The 14,775-nt window shown below is 39.9% G+C and overlaps 1 protein-coding gene across 2 annotated transcripts in view; it reads left to right on the plus strand.

Annotated features, from left to right (window-relative positions):
* RAPGEF4 (Rap guanine nucleotide exchange factor 4) overlaps positions 1-9,870 on the plus strand; it is a 295,468-nt gene extending 285,598 nt beyond the window's left edge. The window contains exons 29-30 of one of the 2 annotated variants that reach the window (XM_087435400.1): positions 5,564-5,618; positions 8,565-9,870. In XM_087435400.1, the coding sequence (XP_087291526.1) occupies positions 5,564-5,618; positions 8,565-8,692 (183 nt within the window). In that variant the 3' untranslated portion in view covers positions 8,693-9,870. The remainder of the gene's footprint in view (positions 1-5,563; positions 5,619-8,564) is intronic. The other variant, XM_087435399.1, reaches the window with a different exon arrangement.
* Positions 9,871-14,775: the final 4,905 nt, after the last annotated feature.

Consider the following 14,775-nt stretch of genomic DNA (forward strand, 5'->3'; position numbering starts at 1 on the left):
TACTTGCCTCTTCATGGTCTGTCTTCCTCACTAGAATGTAAGTGTCCTAGACCAGGTATCTTATCTATTTTGTTCACTGATATTTCTCCAAGATCCTAGAAGGTATCTGACTTATCATAACTAAGCAAGAAATACCTGTTGAATAAAAGAATAACCGAGTCATATTCCAGTGTTGGACTTAGTGAGATAGACAGTGCACTAAAGCATTTTTAAAGGATTTTATGTAACAAAGATTTAATCCAAAAGTGTTTTCTATTTCATTAGAAAATTTGATTAAGCAGAATGTCCCAAGCATTTTGCGTTGCTGATACTTTATGCAAGATGACTCCCTTAGCCTTCTGTTCCTAACTGGACATTATTCTGTCCCCCTCCTCCCTGTGGTGCTGTGTCTGTCCTTCAGTTTCCTTCCCTGAGTGCAGAGATGCACAGTACTCTGCATGTGTCTGGACAGGCACCTGAACTGCCATGTCCCATGGCCACCATATGTACGATATACCATGAGCATCATGCATGTTACATGCATCTATCTGTATGTCACACACCTCTTGGATATTAAATATCCATAGCCAGGGGACAAGGCTTAGGGTTCTTCCTCAACCATGCGTATGGTGAAGACTGGCTCAGCAACTGGGCCTTTTAATCTCTTATCTCTGGTCCTTACTGTGCCCTTAATTCCACTTGGTTGCTATCACGGGCACAATCTTTGTAGGTGAGAGACTATATATTTCTAGATCTTGTTGTGGGAAAAAAATTCTTGTCCCAAATATATGAGGGTGTGAATGAAATAATCAGATGGTGTAAATGTGGTTTTACACATGCTAAGCAAGGAATAATTTACTGAGATCCCATATTTGATAGGCATACAGACGAGGGCAGACTCAAATCAGTAGAGGCAGAAATAAGAAAAGAAAAAGCAATCTGGCAAATATTAAGAACAGGATGGCAAAGAACTCAAGGGGCAAGAGAAGGAAAGACAAAAACTGTTCAGGTTAGGCATTTAGAAGAGGTCTGAGGTCCGGGAGCATCTCCTCAAGGGACTCGGAGCAGAAAGACAGCCTAGCCTAAGAGGAGGGAGGCTGTTCTGGCAGCTGTCTGCTGAGTGGAAGGTTGTGAGAGTGTTAATAGTACAAGGTGGCATTGCCTGGAGGGCCTGCCGGTCTGAACTTGAAAAATAGACATAGAAGTCTGCTCCTCTTCAGCGTCGGGAGAGCTGAGAGCCAGCTAGGACTAGGGGACAAGAGCCAGTACAGAGCTGACCAAAAAAGCTAGAGACAGCTAAAGGCCTCGTGGGTTATCCACTGTCTGGATAGGAGTGAAGGTGGACCTCGGCCAGCTCACTCCTGAGGGGAGGGCGCCACAGAAAGGTAAACGGGAAGGCCAAGGCCCCAAAGGCCTAGTCTGAGAAGAGGCCCCTCTGACACCTCATTGGATTCAAGAATTACTTGCGTCCAAGCTTGGGACTGTGGCCTCAGGGTCTCTTGCTTGTGCCAGGCTGCAGTGTGGACAGCTGGTCACCCCTTCCTTGGGACAGCATCTTTGTACTGGTCACTCTGCAACTCAGGCCCCAGGAAGGACACCTGCTTCTGAGTTGCTCTGTTTTCAGCTAGACGAAGAAATAACTACATGAGCATAATTACAGAGTCCTTCACTTGCTACCTCATTTTTCCTGTCTAAGCTGCCCTCCGTGGGTTCATGTCCTGAGGGAAATTCTGCAGCTTTCAGTTGGGCCCATCTCTCAGCCCTGTAGGTGAGGCACTGAATGAACATATTAATTTTTGCAAATAAGCTCTGAAGACCTTTATGTAGAATTAGTCCCCCAAAAAATGCTAGCTGTGTGAAATTTGAAATGTGGAATCCCAAGGGGAAGCCTGGCCCTCTACCTGTGGACTGTTTTCTTGGTTAGAATCCTTGAGGGCAGTCTGATGAGCAGACTGTTAAGGTAGATATTCTCAAGGCGGGTGGGGGGAGTGGATCAGAATCGGTGTAGGTATGGAAAAGGGGTCCACACTGTCCATCTACTCTGATTCACAGCCTGTTCTCCTAAAGGAGCCTGTTCTCCTTACCTTGCCCCTGGATTACAAATCACTGTTTTAATAAGCCGGTTGCTCATAGGAGTGTGTCATAAACCACAGGTTTGCTGGGATGGAAAAAAAGACAAGAAACTCTGCTTTGGAGTAATCAGGTATTTTCCCACTGACCTGGCATTATAGGAAAGTTGCCCGGCCTGCTCCAGGCAGGCCAACCTGCTCCAGCAGGACCGCGAAGCCTAGGGTGTAATTTTTGCTTTCCTCCCTGGGATGGCAGTTGGATAATAAAGCCTATGTCTCTTTAACCTTAGTTTCTGCCAGCTTTGAGAACACCAATGAATAAACAGCTGTCGGCTATGAAAAATAACCCGTGAGGTTTCAGTCTGCAGAAGGATAGGAAGACTCTCACTAGAAGGATTTTAGTGGAGATAAATACAAAATCCTCCACTTTGGTCCAAGAAATCAGCTGCACATCTACAAAGAGCTGCATCCGAACAGCAGCTCAGTGAAATAGGCTGAGAGGTTTAATTCGCTATTAGTTCAATGGATGTCAGCAATGTGACTTTTTTAAAAATGTCAGTTACACATGTAGCATCATCTAGATCAAGGAAGGAAAATAATAATTCTTCTGCACTCTGTGATTGGCTTCTTCTAGGGCACCACATCAGAGACTGTTCAGAAGAGACCCAAAACTGTCTTAAGACAAATTGTTGAAGGAAATGAGGATGCTTGGGCTGAACCAGAAATGACTTGAGAGTGGGGAGATGTCCATGAGAGTTGTCTTCAAGTATTTGAAGAATTGTCCTGTTAAAAAGGAAGTAAATGTGTTTGTTGTGGCTCCAGAGCTCAGAACTAGGATCAATGGGTGAAAAGCTAAGGGAGAGAGACTTTGACTCAAAATGATAAAGAAATTTCTAATAGTCAGAAATGTCTAAAAATGAAAGGGGCTGTCCTTGAAGGTAATGAGTTCCTTGCGGCTGGATGCATTCAAACAGTGGGAAGCCACGGTATATAAGCAGGCCATCAAAGGCATTTTGCACCCTGGAGACAGTTGAAGAGGGGACTTCTGAAGTCTCTTTCAGTAGTCCAGGAAAGTGCCTTGTGGCTGAGGGTAGTTGTCAGTGGCATATTAAATATTGCATATGTCAATGAGTGCAAAAGAGAGTGGAGTTAAAATATCAAGTTAACCCTTCTTTGGCCTTGTGATAGCATTCTGTAACTATGCATTGATCAGCAATGCTAGTGGGGTTCACACACTGTCACTGAGGGTTTACATATTACAACATTATTGTGCAGACCTCACAAAGGAAGAGAATGGACCTCGTTGCAAAGCCAGATTTGGATTTCAAAGTTAAACTGAAGTTATCTATGAGTACAATTAAAAAAGATACGTCAAAATTAAAACCATTGTTAAAATTAATCAAAGACTTAGAAAGGTAGAATGAACTCCAGAGCTGGAAATTACTGATTTAAACAATTGTTCTCACATTTTAAACTACATAATGAGCTAAAAATTATGAAGCCTCAGAATATAGCTGTAAAGAGTAGTCTAAAACCAAAGTCAGAATGAAATGTTTTAGCTTTCAAAACTAAAAAGCAGAACAATTACTCCCTACAAAATGGTATAGGAAGAGGTTTCTGACCCCTGCTAATTGTTTTATTATTCTTCAGAGGGGCATACTGGCAGCATTTCCCAGGGTTTTCAGAAATTACACTCCATTCACTATCTGAAGAATTACAATAATTCTGCATGGAATATACTTGTGCCCTTCGGATGCAAAGCCTTTAGAGATGTGAAAAAACAACTTAAAGTAAATTAGCAGGAAAATTATCATAGTTACTGTTTATTTCAGGGCTCCATATATCAGAGGCTAATTATACATTGTATGTTACATTTTCTTGGAGGTACTTGTAATATATTTCTCATGCTGATCAACAGACGTGCTGGTTTTTAGGATTGTTTATGAAAGTGAAGTCCGAACTTTTCCGATTGCCTCTTTGTGTATGAGAAATTATCCAGTGCAGACACATGTCTCTTAATGCTTGTCAGAGTCCTTGAAGCAGTAGTATTCAGCGAGGTATTATGAATGTTCACATGTATATCTTTGTAAAGCTTCGACTCTTCTGTGAATTTTTTTCCTGCCAAATAAGTTGATTTTTTTTTAACACCATATAAGCTTTCTCAAAGTCGTTTTCCCTACTTTGGCAGGCCCAGGGTCCATGAGAGAAGAAAGCAAGGAGTGGAATTACATAGCCACTCAAAGATTAAAAAATCTCTTCTCCTGGCTGGAGCCTTATCAATTTTCTGCTGGTGTTAGAATTAATCCACCATCTCTGCAGGACCCCCTTTAAAGTCTGAGCAGCAAAGGCGTCCTGAGACAGTACACAGAGAGTGGGGTCCTGGCTACCGTTAACATACCATGAGCAAGAAATGTACATCCTGGCTAAGAAACCGTGCTTAGGTCTCACTGATGTTTTTCCTCGTATTTCTGTCCTTCATTTTTGTTCTCCTTTCTTCTTTTGTTTCTAACTGAGTTGAGTGCACTATAAAAGATTCTCTTATATGTCTTTATAGCAACCAAACATTTACAAAGAAATCAAGAAGATCACTTAATGACAAAATTAACAAGGGTTAAATAAATTATGATCTATCCATATTATTGAATGCCTATTCATTTGAAAAATATTTTAAATGCACATGGCGTGCATGTGGAAAATAGTCACATTGCCATGTGAAAAAATTCAAATCAAAACAAAAATATGTTAAGTATGACTTCAATTTTTTGAAAAATATACTTTTATATATTTATTTTTAAAGTATTAGAAGGGAAATACCAAAATATTAATGAAGTTACTCTGTGAAGTGATATTCTAGGTGACTTTTACTTTGCTCTTAACATTTTCTGATTTTCTGAAATGTGCATGTGGTAGTGTCAGAAAGGAAGAAAAAGGAAGGAAAGAAGGAGGGAGGAACAGAGGAAATCAAATAATTAAGATTAACATTAAAACACACACTTTTGCTAGAAGATTAGAAAGGTCAGTAATGCATAGTGTATAGAAAATGTATAGGTAGAATATTTTGACTCTGACTGTTGAGTCAATATAATCTAATGCCTCATTACTGAGTCCTGTTCACTAACTAACCTTCTCTAAACCTAGGACAGTTACAAATTCTCTTATAAATTCGCAGTGACCTCGAGAAGGGATGGTGAAAACTAGTCCTGAGGAATGAGGTTCAGTCTCAGGAACGACAGGCTGCTTTTTATGACCAGAGGCACAAGCAAACAATCAGACTAGAGTTATGCCGTTAGTATTCCTCACCTGAAAAATGCCTTGTATGTGTGTGTGGGTGCCTCTTTCAAGTAGTTAAACCAGTTATACATCAACCAGTTGCCTCCAGATAGTCAACGTCTCAGACTAGGCTATTTTTCGTGGTCCCAGGTATTGCTGAAATAAATAATGGTTTGTTTTCCCTTTTGGATTATACTCTAAGCTTACTTGCATTTCACTCTTTCTTTTTTCTTTATTCTTTTTAGCGCATGATTGCAAATACTGCCAGAACAGTGAGATACTGCAGGAGCCAACCCTTCAGTAAGTTAAAAGCCGCTGCATGCTGCAATATGGATCTTGGTGATTAAGTAATTTTTAATGAGGCTACTGAGACATTCTAGAAGTCTGGACAGTATTTGATAGTGTCAGAGACACTTTGGACCATGAATTCCATGTGATAGGGGCCTTGAGTTTAAGGAAACTAGAAAATAATGATAGAAATATTATTTTATGAATGAACTTAAAGAGAATTAATGTGCTCTTTCCAGTGTGGCCAGAGACAACAAAGGCATGATTGCCTGCAAATCCTGCCTCAAACCAACTCTCTTCATGAATCACTGCTTGTTGAAAAACTCACGTCAACTCTTGATGACTCAGTTCTGTCATTTGTAAACTGGGAAAGATAATATTTATTGTCTCTTGGGATGTTGTGAGAATGCATTAATGGGTATAGCAATTTGTAAAATTCCCATAGCAGGAATTCATATTCTATTTCTAGTATTCCCAGGTGAATTTAAGGTGCTCTTCTTAAAATCTGAACATAGAGCACAATAACTGGTATAATGCTTTAATATGAAACTATTACTAATAATAAATAGCAATTTTCAACTGTTGGGAGTTGAGTTTCGTCATAGCACCAGCTCATCCTGCCAGAACAGTGCTACTGTCTCCACTGGGCTGGGACTTTTGGGAGTTTTGGCTCCCTCAAGCTGGGCTGGGAGTGAGAAGGTGGCCACCGTAAAGTTTTTTGCCAACTTCATTGTATGAGTCACTTGAAGTCATTTGGCTCATTGAGTCAACATGATAATTTGACGTGGACATGACTGTGAGGCTGTCAGTACCATCCCTTCCAATAAACCTAGTGCTAAGAGACTAAAGGTTTCTCGTTGTATTAATGAGAGCTATTTTTGCTCTTTCTAGCACAGGACTGGCCCAAAGCGTGGGTTTGCTAACGCAGGATACCGGAACTGCTAAATGTTTATCTTTTAATGTATAGCGGAAAAAATCTGGGAAAAATAATCTTGACTTGGGGAGCAAGTAGACCGTTAAAAAACTGATTCAAATGATTGTGCCTCCTCTTCTTCCAAAATGAGAATAGTCTTGCACATCATCAACCATTCCTATGGGAATTCTTCCAGAATTAAAGTGTCTCATACCTCATCATCTAGTAATTTACTATATGTATAAAGACATAGTCACAAAGCAGTTATACAAGTGGATATGAGAATATATAAGTGATGCCAGTCTATAAGAGGGGTTTATAATCTAGAATTCATGACCTTTCAGGGGAGTACAGAAAATTCCTGAAATTAAACACAAAATTTTGTGTGCCTGAGAGGATTCATAGCCTTGAGAAGGTTCTCAGTGAGGTCCAAGTACCAAAGAAGAACCGTGGTAGCATATGTTTTGTTCCATAAGCCTCTTTGAGAGTAAATCCTACATTCTCCTACATCTTCTCCTAGAGAAGGGGGGGGCTATATGTATATATATAAAAAGTCTCCACTGCATTTGTTGAAGTTATCAGTAACTGCTGGTAAACAACAGCTGCTCAGCTCTGAAGTCAACAATCTATACATAAAGCTATAGGAATAGATTCATAAACATTATGGCAGTATGTACAATGTAATTACAGTATATTGTACATGTAGAGTACACTGCCAGTAAGAAGCGAGGAAGTTAAGCACTGTGGTATTATTTATATGTGATAATCATACTGATGAGTTTCTTCTTAGAGCGAGCAGGGGCCTTTGTATCTTCTCTCTGCTTTTCTGGGTTTGGACCTGCAACACTCCCCTTCACCCCTTAAGCAGATGGCATTCTCATTGTCTTTGGGAGTGGTGTGTGGATCTAAGAAGAGCAAATGGACTGCAGAAGGCAGTGTGCTATAGCAGAAAGAACACTGGTCCAGAGTCCAGACTCTGGCTCGGCCACTCCCAGTGTCTCACTAGACGAGAGCCCCACACCCGTGATCCACAGGGCAGAGGCAGCCCACAGACCATGGGCAGAGGTGTTGCATCCAAACAGAGCATTTTTTTCCCTTTTATTTAGAAATAAAGTCACCATTTAAAAATTGGGAGAATTCCTGGGGAAGAAATTCAGATTTCTCATTTCTCTGTAAAAATAAGATCTGGCAACTCAGGGTGCGGATTCCCACATGGCAGCAGCATGTAGGAGCTGAGTAGTCACTTCTGAAGGGACCTGTGTTTCCGGTTCACCACTGTCAGATGTGGCTTTTCTTATTCATGTATATTCCCTGCACAGGGCTCTGGGCATTTGTTTCTTCTTTCAGCCTGGTTTTAGGGAAATCAGTTAACTTAAGATAGCTCCGTGGCTCGCATGCTTGGGGCAGTGGGTGAGAATAATGGTAACTGGGATTTCAGAACACGTAGCATCAGAGAATTGAAGGTCTAGCAGCAGTCATGACTTCAGTCCATGAGTTGGGTTTTTTTTCTGAATAAGGACAGTCTCTAAGAACACAAGGTCCATGCAGTAATGCTGTTTATTATATGCAAGTAACAAGGGGAGTCGGACTTAACTAGTCTCGCTGGCTTGCTTCAGTTCAGCCCAGATGTTAAGTGCTTTGGTTAGAAGCCAATGAAAACTATGTCTTTTGCCATTAGTCCTCATCTGGATCAAAGGGGGCAGAGGTCAGAGTGTGAGACACAGGTAGGATGATAAGGGGAAACAATTTTAATGTATAACCAGGGACTGTCAGGCAATGCTTTCCCTTTTATTCGGTGCCATTTTTTTTTTTACAACATGCAATGCAAAGGAAAATGATCAAAATAGGTAATTCCAGGGAAGAAAGGGTGGGAGGGAGGAGACAGAACATCCAAATGGAAACATTTCAATGAATATGGTGTGTTGAAAGGTCTTGATGGAACCCGGGAATCTATAATAAATGTAATAAGTAGTTGGAGAAAATAAAGCTGTATCTTATATTCATATATTATGCAATGCCAATTCTACTCTTTTCTGTTTCAACAGATCCTGATGCAGCTCAAGCTAATAAGAACCATCAGGATGTCCGGAGTTATGTACGGCAATTAAATGTGATTGACAACCAGAGAACTTTATCACAGATGTCACACAGATTAGAGCCTCGTCGACCATAGACGTTTAAAGTGCCCAGAACAATGGTTTGCCTCCAGTCCACAGTCTTTCAAAATGCCATTTATGCTACTACTGACTGTATTGTCACTAGAGAATTCTACAAAACAAGCAAAAACACATCCTGAGACATCTCAGGGCTGCATTCAGCTTACCAGCATCATGACAAGAGAAGAAATTATTTGACTTGCATAAAGCTTGCACACTTTAGCTTAGGAATCCCCAGTTTTAGTCACCCTATTTTATTTCCAATTTTGCCATCTTCTTTGCTGAAACATGAAATAAGACCCACAGGAAGAGTTTGGTAGAAATATTGTCAAGAGAAATATCAAGCCCCTGTCATTTTTTTCTAAGAATGTTTACAGGGTGAGATGTGCTACAAATGCAATTTATTTGGATACATCAGTGGTGGTATAGTTTCATAATTTTAACTCAACATCTTGATTTGGAGCATGGGGCTTTTGGAAGGTGCTGAGGAATTCGTGTAAATCCAAATTATAGGCTGTATTCTTCCATCTTCATAGTCTTGCCTCTGAAGGAATTGAACCTGACCACATTACTGTAAAACATTATGGCTATTTATGTAATTTAGGGAGGACTGGTCTGTAATTTCTGAATGATATATAGAATAATATTTATGTTTACAATGTAACTTTTTTAAACTTACAAATCAGGATTACATACATAAGAATTCCACTAAGAAACTCCAAGGTTCTTAAAATTGCCAGCATTAGGATAAAAAAATAACATTTCAAAAGAGCACAATATGCACAAAACATTTTTCAAAATTAAAATATTTTCCTGGGCATTAAAAACCTATACTATTGGCTAATTATTGTTACTGATTAAAAAAAAACCCACATTTTTTCTGGACTTAAATGTTGTTACAAATATCTTAATTTTCGGCAATTGTTTTGCACTTTCAAATAGATTGTAAATAGTTCATTCAATCAATGGTATAGAGTTATTTATTTGCTACATAATAGATATTGTGCCAAATAATTACTTTTTATTTATTTTATTTAGTATGTAATTTTGGAGTACATTTTTTTCCTGTTTTCACAATTAGGCTACATTTAATGTGTAGGAATTGTATGTATGTATATCTTCTGTAAATAATAGCTAGTATCTTCATTAAATATAATTGTTCACAAGAAAAGGTTGTGTTGTTCTCAATTCCTCTAATATGAGAGGGATAACCATTTGGTATGGTGGGGTCCTCCATTTTTTAACTGAAAAAAATTCACATACTATAAAAGTTACCTTTTAACTTTTAAAGTGTACAATTGAGTGGTTTTTAGTATATTCACAAGATTGTACAATCATCATCACTCTCTAATTCCAGAACATTCTCCTCATCCCTAAAAGAAACCCCATACCTGTTAGCAGTCACTTCTCATTCTCCTCTCCCTCCAGTCCCTGGAAACCACTAACCTGCTTTCTATCTCTGTAGATTTACCTATTCTGGATATTTCATATAAATGGTATCATATAACATGTGGCCTTTGGTGTCTGGTTCCTTTCACTTAGCATAATGTTTTCAAGGTTCATCCATTTTATAGCATGTATCAGCAGTTCTTTCCTTTTCATGGTTGAATAATATTCCATTATATGGGTATACCACATATTGTTTGCCCATTTATCCGTTGATGGACATTTGGGTTGTTTCCACTATTTGGCTATTAGGAATATTGCTGCCATGGGCACTGGAATTTAGAGCTGCCTGGTATGGGGCCTCGTACCATTTCTCAGTGATTTAAACACTTAGTAAATATTTGATAAAGACATTTCCAAAATTCTTTAAATTCCAGACATGTCTCTATTTTTTAATGTCAACCTTTTCTAGAGTGCGTTCCAGGCTATACTAGTCTCACAAGTTTACAAGCTGTTCCTCCAAAAACAGATACACAACTGCAAAGCAAAACACAAAACCAAGATGGTATCTTCAAATAAATTTGGGAACCATTGCATAATATACCCTATTCTTAGAAATGAGTCTCAGTATTCATTAACATATTAAAGGCTCTGAGAAGTCCTGCTGTAATCCCTTTTAACATCCCACAGTCAAAGCCCACTTTGAGAAATGCTAAAGCAGGCAAATGCCTTTCTGTGTTCATTTATATAGTGGTTCAAGGTCCTCAGGAGCAGAAGTGTTGTTTTATGCAGTGTTATACCTCCTACACAGAGTAGAGCATAATGCCTGGAATGTACCAGAGAATTAAAAAAAAAAAAAAAATCACTGAATAAGTTTTCTTGAAGGCATTATCATTTAGCATTTCTCTATCTCATAGACCTCACTATCAGCTGCAAAGTTTTCACCATTATATAGTTTTCTTTTTCTAGATAATTTTAAAAGCTGACAAATGAAGCTGATAGCCTATCCCTTGAGCATCCTTGCTCTTGTTTACTCTTCTTTACTCATACCTTACTTCCAAGCTGGCATCCTATGTCAGACGGCTCCTTTCCCCTAATTCCATGGTGACTGACACCTTATGACCTTATTTTAATTTAGTTTCAACATTATTCAAAATTAATACATATTCTCTCATATATATTCCCCTTGGTCTTCCAAATGAGAATAACAATTGCTCTACTTAATAAAGATAAGAGATTTTTAATTATGCCTGGCTTCTTTGAAAATGCATTAAACTCCGTTATTCAAGGTAGCGATGGTGAAGTTAAAGAATTCACACTCTAAAAAGGCATAGTAGTAGACAAGCAATCCTTTCTGAAGCAGGAGATGCAGTTAATATTTTTAAACTTGCAAACAAGCCAAAAGAAAATGAGATGCCTACAGGGTCACAAGAAGGATAATGAGGTTTGCTGGAAGATGTGAAAAAGAAGAAAGAAGGTTTTTACCAAAAGTGCCTGTAGAAAATTATACATTTAAGTGTTTAACATACCTGCTTAGCAAGGTCACTGGCACAGTGTACAGGAGCTAAGCTTTTCCAGCAATTTTTGAATACCACACAGGTTAAATAGATTTCTCCTGAATTCAATAGCATTTCCTCTTAAATATGAATGCAGATCAATGACGACCAGTGTGAGGAAATCAAAAGAAATTGTCATTCTGGTTTCAAATTATGCTTATAATTTTTTTAAAAATCAGCATAGAAAATGCGGTGTGGTTAAAATGAACCCGTACCTTGAATAGCTTTCCTTTTACCGTCAAGCGAAAATGTATTACATTTCTTGCTTCAGAATAATCTCTATTTGCCCTCCATGGAGAAGATTGTGATGTTAGAAGGGCAGGTCACAGCATCCCTGACTACTTATAAACTGGGGAAGAACCTTGAATTTAATTAGATATTGTTCATTATCTTTCTATTCATTCATTCATTAGCAAATAATGGTTGAGGGGCTCACTGACGGCCAGGGCCTCTGTGAGCTCAGGATTCAATGGTGAGAAAAACTAGGAGCTCCCTGTGCTCCTGGAGCTTATCACCTATGGAGGAGACAGAAGATTAATCAAATAATCAAACAAATAAATATAAAAACACCTCCAAGGAAGGATATGGTGTTGCAAGAACACGTACTAAGGGGATTTAACCTGATCTGACATGAGGAAATGTTTCCTGTGGAAGTGACAGTTGACCTGAACGCTGAAGGATAAAAATGCTAACTAAGCAGAGAGCAGAGAAGAATATGTTCGAAGCAGGAAACAACCTTAGCAGCATGAAGGACTGCAAGATCACTGTGGCAGAGCCAAGAGAGCACCAGTGAGCATGCTCCAAGATGTGGAGTAGACTTAAGATGCCTTTGAGCATGCTCCAAGATGTGCTGGAGCCCTAAGACAGGCTCAGGGCATTAAAGATCTTGCAGGCCGTATTAAGGAGCATCATCTTTTACCCAAGAGCAGTGGGAAGCCACTGAAGTACTTGAGGCAGAAGGTTGCATTTCTAATGGTAGCCCTTGGAGGGTAGGATCATTACTTTTTGTTATTACACTGCAGATGACACATGGTGTCATTCCTAATTTTCTTTTTTTGTGTGTGTGTGAGGAAGATTGGCCCTGAGCTGACATCTGTTGCCAATCTTCCTCTTTTTGCTGAAGAAGATTGGCGCTGAGCTAACGTCTGTGCTCATCTTCCTCTATTTTTTATGTGGGACACCGCCACAACATAGCTTGATGAACGGTGCTTTGGTCCGTGCCCAAGATTTGAATCTTTGAACCCCAGACTGCCGAAGCAGAGCATGCAAACTTAACCACTACATCACTGGGCCGGCCCCCCCTAATTTTTTAATTACTTTATGGTGCAAGTTTAAAGGTAGGGCAGAGGGAATTGAGGATAATCGCAAATACTAAAAAGCAGCATTAAAAAGCAGTGTGGACCCAGATACCCATACAGATTCAAACACCATTCCTCCTCCCGACTTAATCCACACTGGGCCACTTTTTAATTTTTTTGTTGTGGTAAAAAATACATAACACAAAATTTACCATTTTTACCCTTTTTGAGTGTACAATTCAGTAGCATAAAGTACATTCACATTGTTGTGCAACCACCAACCACTATCGATCTCCAAACTTTCTCATCAACCCAAACTGAAACTACCCATTACACAATAACTCCCCACTTCCCCCTCCCTATAGCCCCTGGTAACCACTATTCCACTTTCTGTCTCTATGAATTTAGAGGTTACCACACATAAGTGGAATCATACAATATTTGTCCTTTTGTGTCTGGCTTGTTTCATTTAGCACAATGTTTTCAATGTTTATCCATGTTGTAGCATGTATCAGAATTTCATTTCTCTTTAAGGCTGAAAAATATTGCGTTTCATATATATAGCACATTTTATTTATCCATTCATCCACCAATGGACAGCTGGTTTGTTTTCACCTTTTGTCATTGTACATAATGCTGCTATAACATGAGTGTACAAATATCTGTTCTAGTCTCAACTTTCAATTCTTTGGATATGTACCTAGAAGTGGAATTGCTGAACTGTATGGTAATTCTATATTTAATTTTTTGAGGAACTGCTAAACTGTCTTCCACAGTCGCTGCACCATTTCATAGGCTACATTTGACATAGCCCATGCTTACCTATGTCATCTTGGAGACTGAGGTTGCCAATGTATGGCATGGCTGCTGGGAAAAGCAGTGGCTAGGGGACCCAGGGCTCGGTATGTGAGTGTTCAAGCATGGAGCAGGAAGCCTCCATTCAAGCCATGACAGCCCACAAGGCAGTTACAGCTCCAGAAACAGCCCATCCTTGCGCCCTGTTGGTTAATGTAGCTGACTACTGTTGCCTGTTGCGTGACACTAAAGGATGAGAGGACTGGAGGAAATGCTACTAATCCCAAGAGAATAAGGGCGTGGGAATGGGAAAAGTGCCTGCCTTGCTTGGACTCCTCTGTACGTGCTTGTCCAGCAGCTAGGGAAGGTCAAGGATGATGCTACAGGAAGCCAGGATTTTTGTTCCTGGGGCAATTCAAATTTGGGAAGATTGGAGCCAAAGCTTTGCCATAAAGGGAAGTGAGAACAAAGCACTGTGAGCGCATGGGCACTGGCATGGGAGTAATTCCAGACTTGGGGAAGAGAGAGGGTCTGGGGCCGGGGCATGTGAGAAGTGCCCAATTCTGCAACAGTCTCCTCACCTCAGCCACATCTTAGGGGCAGAGTGGAGAAGAGTGGAATTCTACAATAGAAGGATCAACACAAAAGAATAATTGGAGCAAAATTGGGCATAAAATTCTTCAGGACAGGTTTTGGCGGCACCTGAGAATAGAAGAGGACTGGAAGACCCTCATGAGGTCTCCGTCCACATAGCCGGAACCAGGTAGCAAGAGTCTCTAACCTGATAACAGGGCCCTGGCAGGAATGGAAGAGAACTGATGATTTCAGGCAGGAGTCTTGACATTTTAGGGCAGAGGGACAGACTGTAATGGTCCAGTCTCCACAGCAGGAAGAAGGGGTCAGGGTGAAGAGACACAGCAGCTCTGGGAGGAGACAGGTTCTGTACCCCAAGATGCGCAGCTTTAGAAGGACGAAGAAAGAGGTGGTTCACAGGAAAGATAAACCATATCAGCAAGTGTATTAGTTGTTGTGTGCAGTAGACAGCGTTATCCAGAGAAACAGCAC

This window comes from Ceratotherium simum, chromosome 9 (assembly GCF_057802395.1).
Source record: "Ceratotherium simum simum isolate JZ-2026a chromosome 9, ASM5780239v1, whole genome shotgun sequence".
NCBI lineage: Eukaryota > Metazoa > Chordata > Mammalia > Perissodactyla > Rhinocerotidae > Ceratotherium > Ceratotherium simum.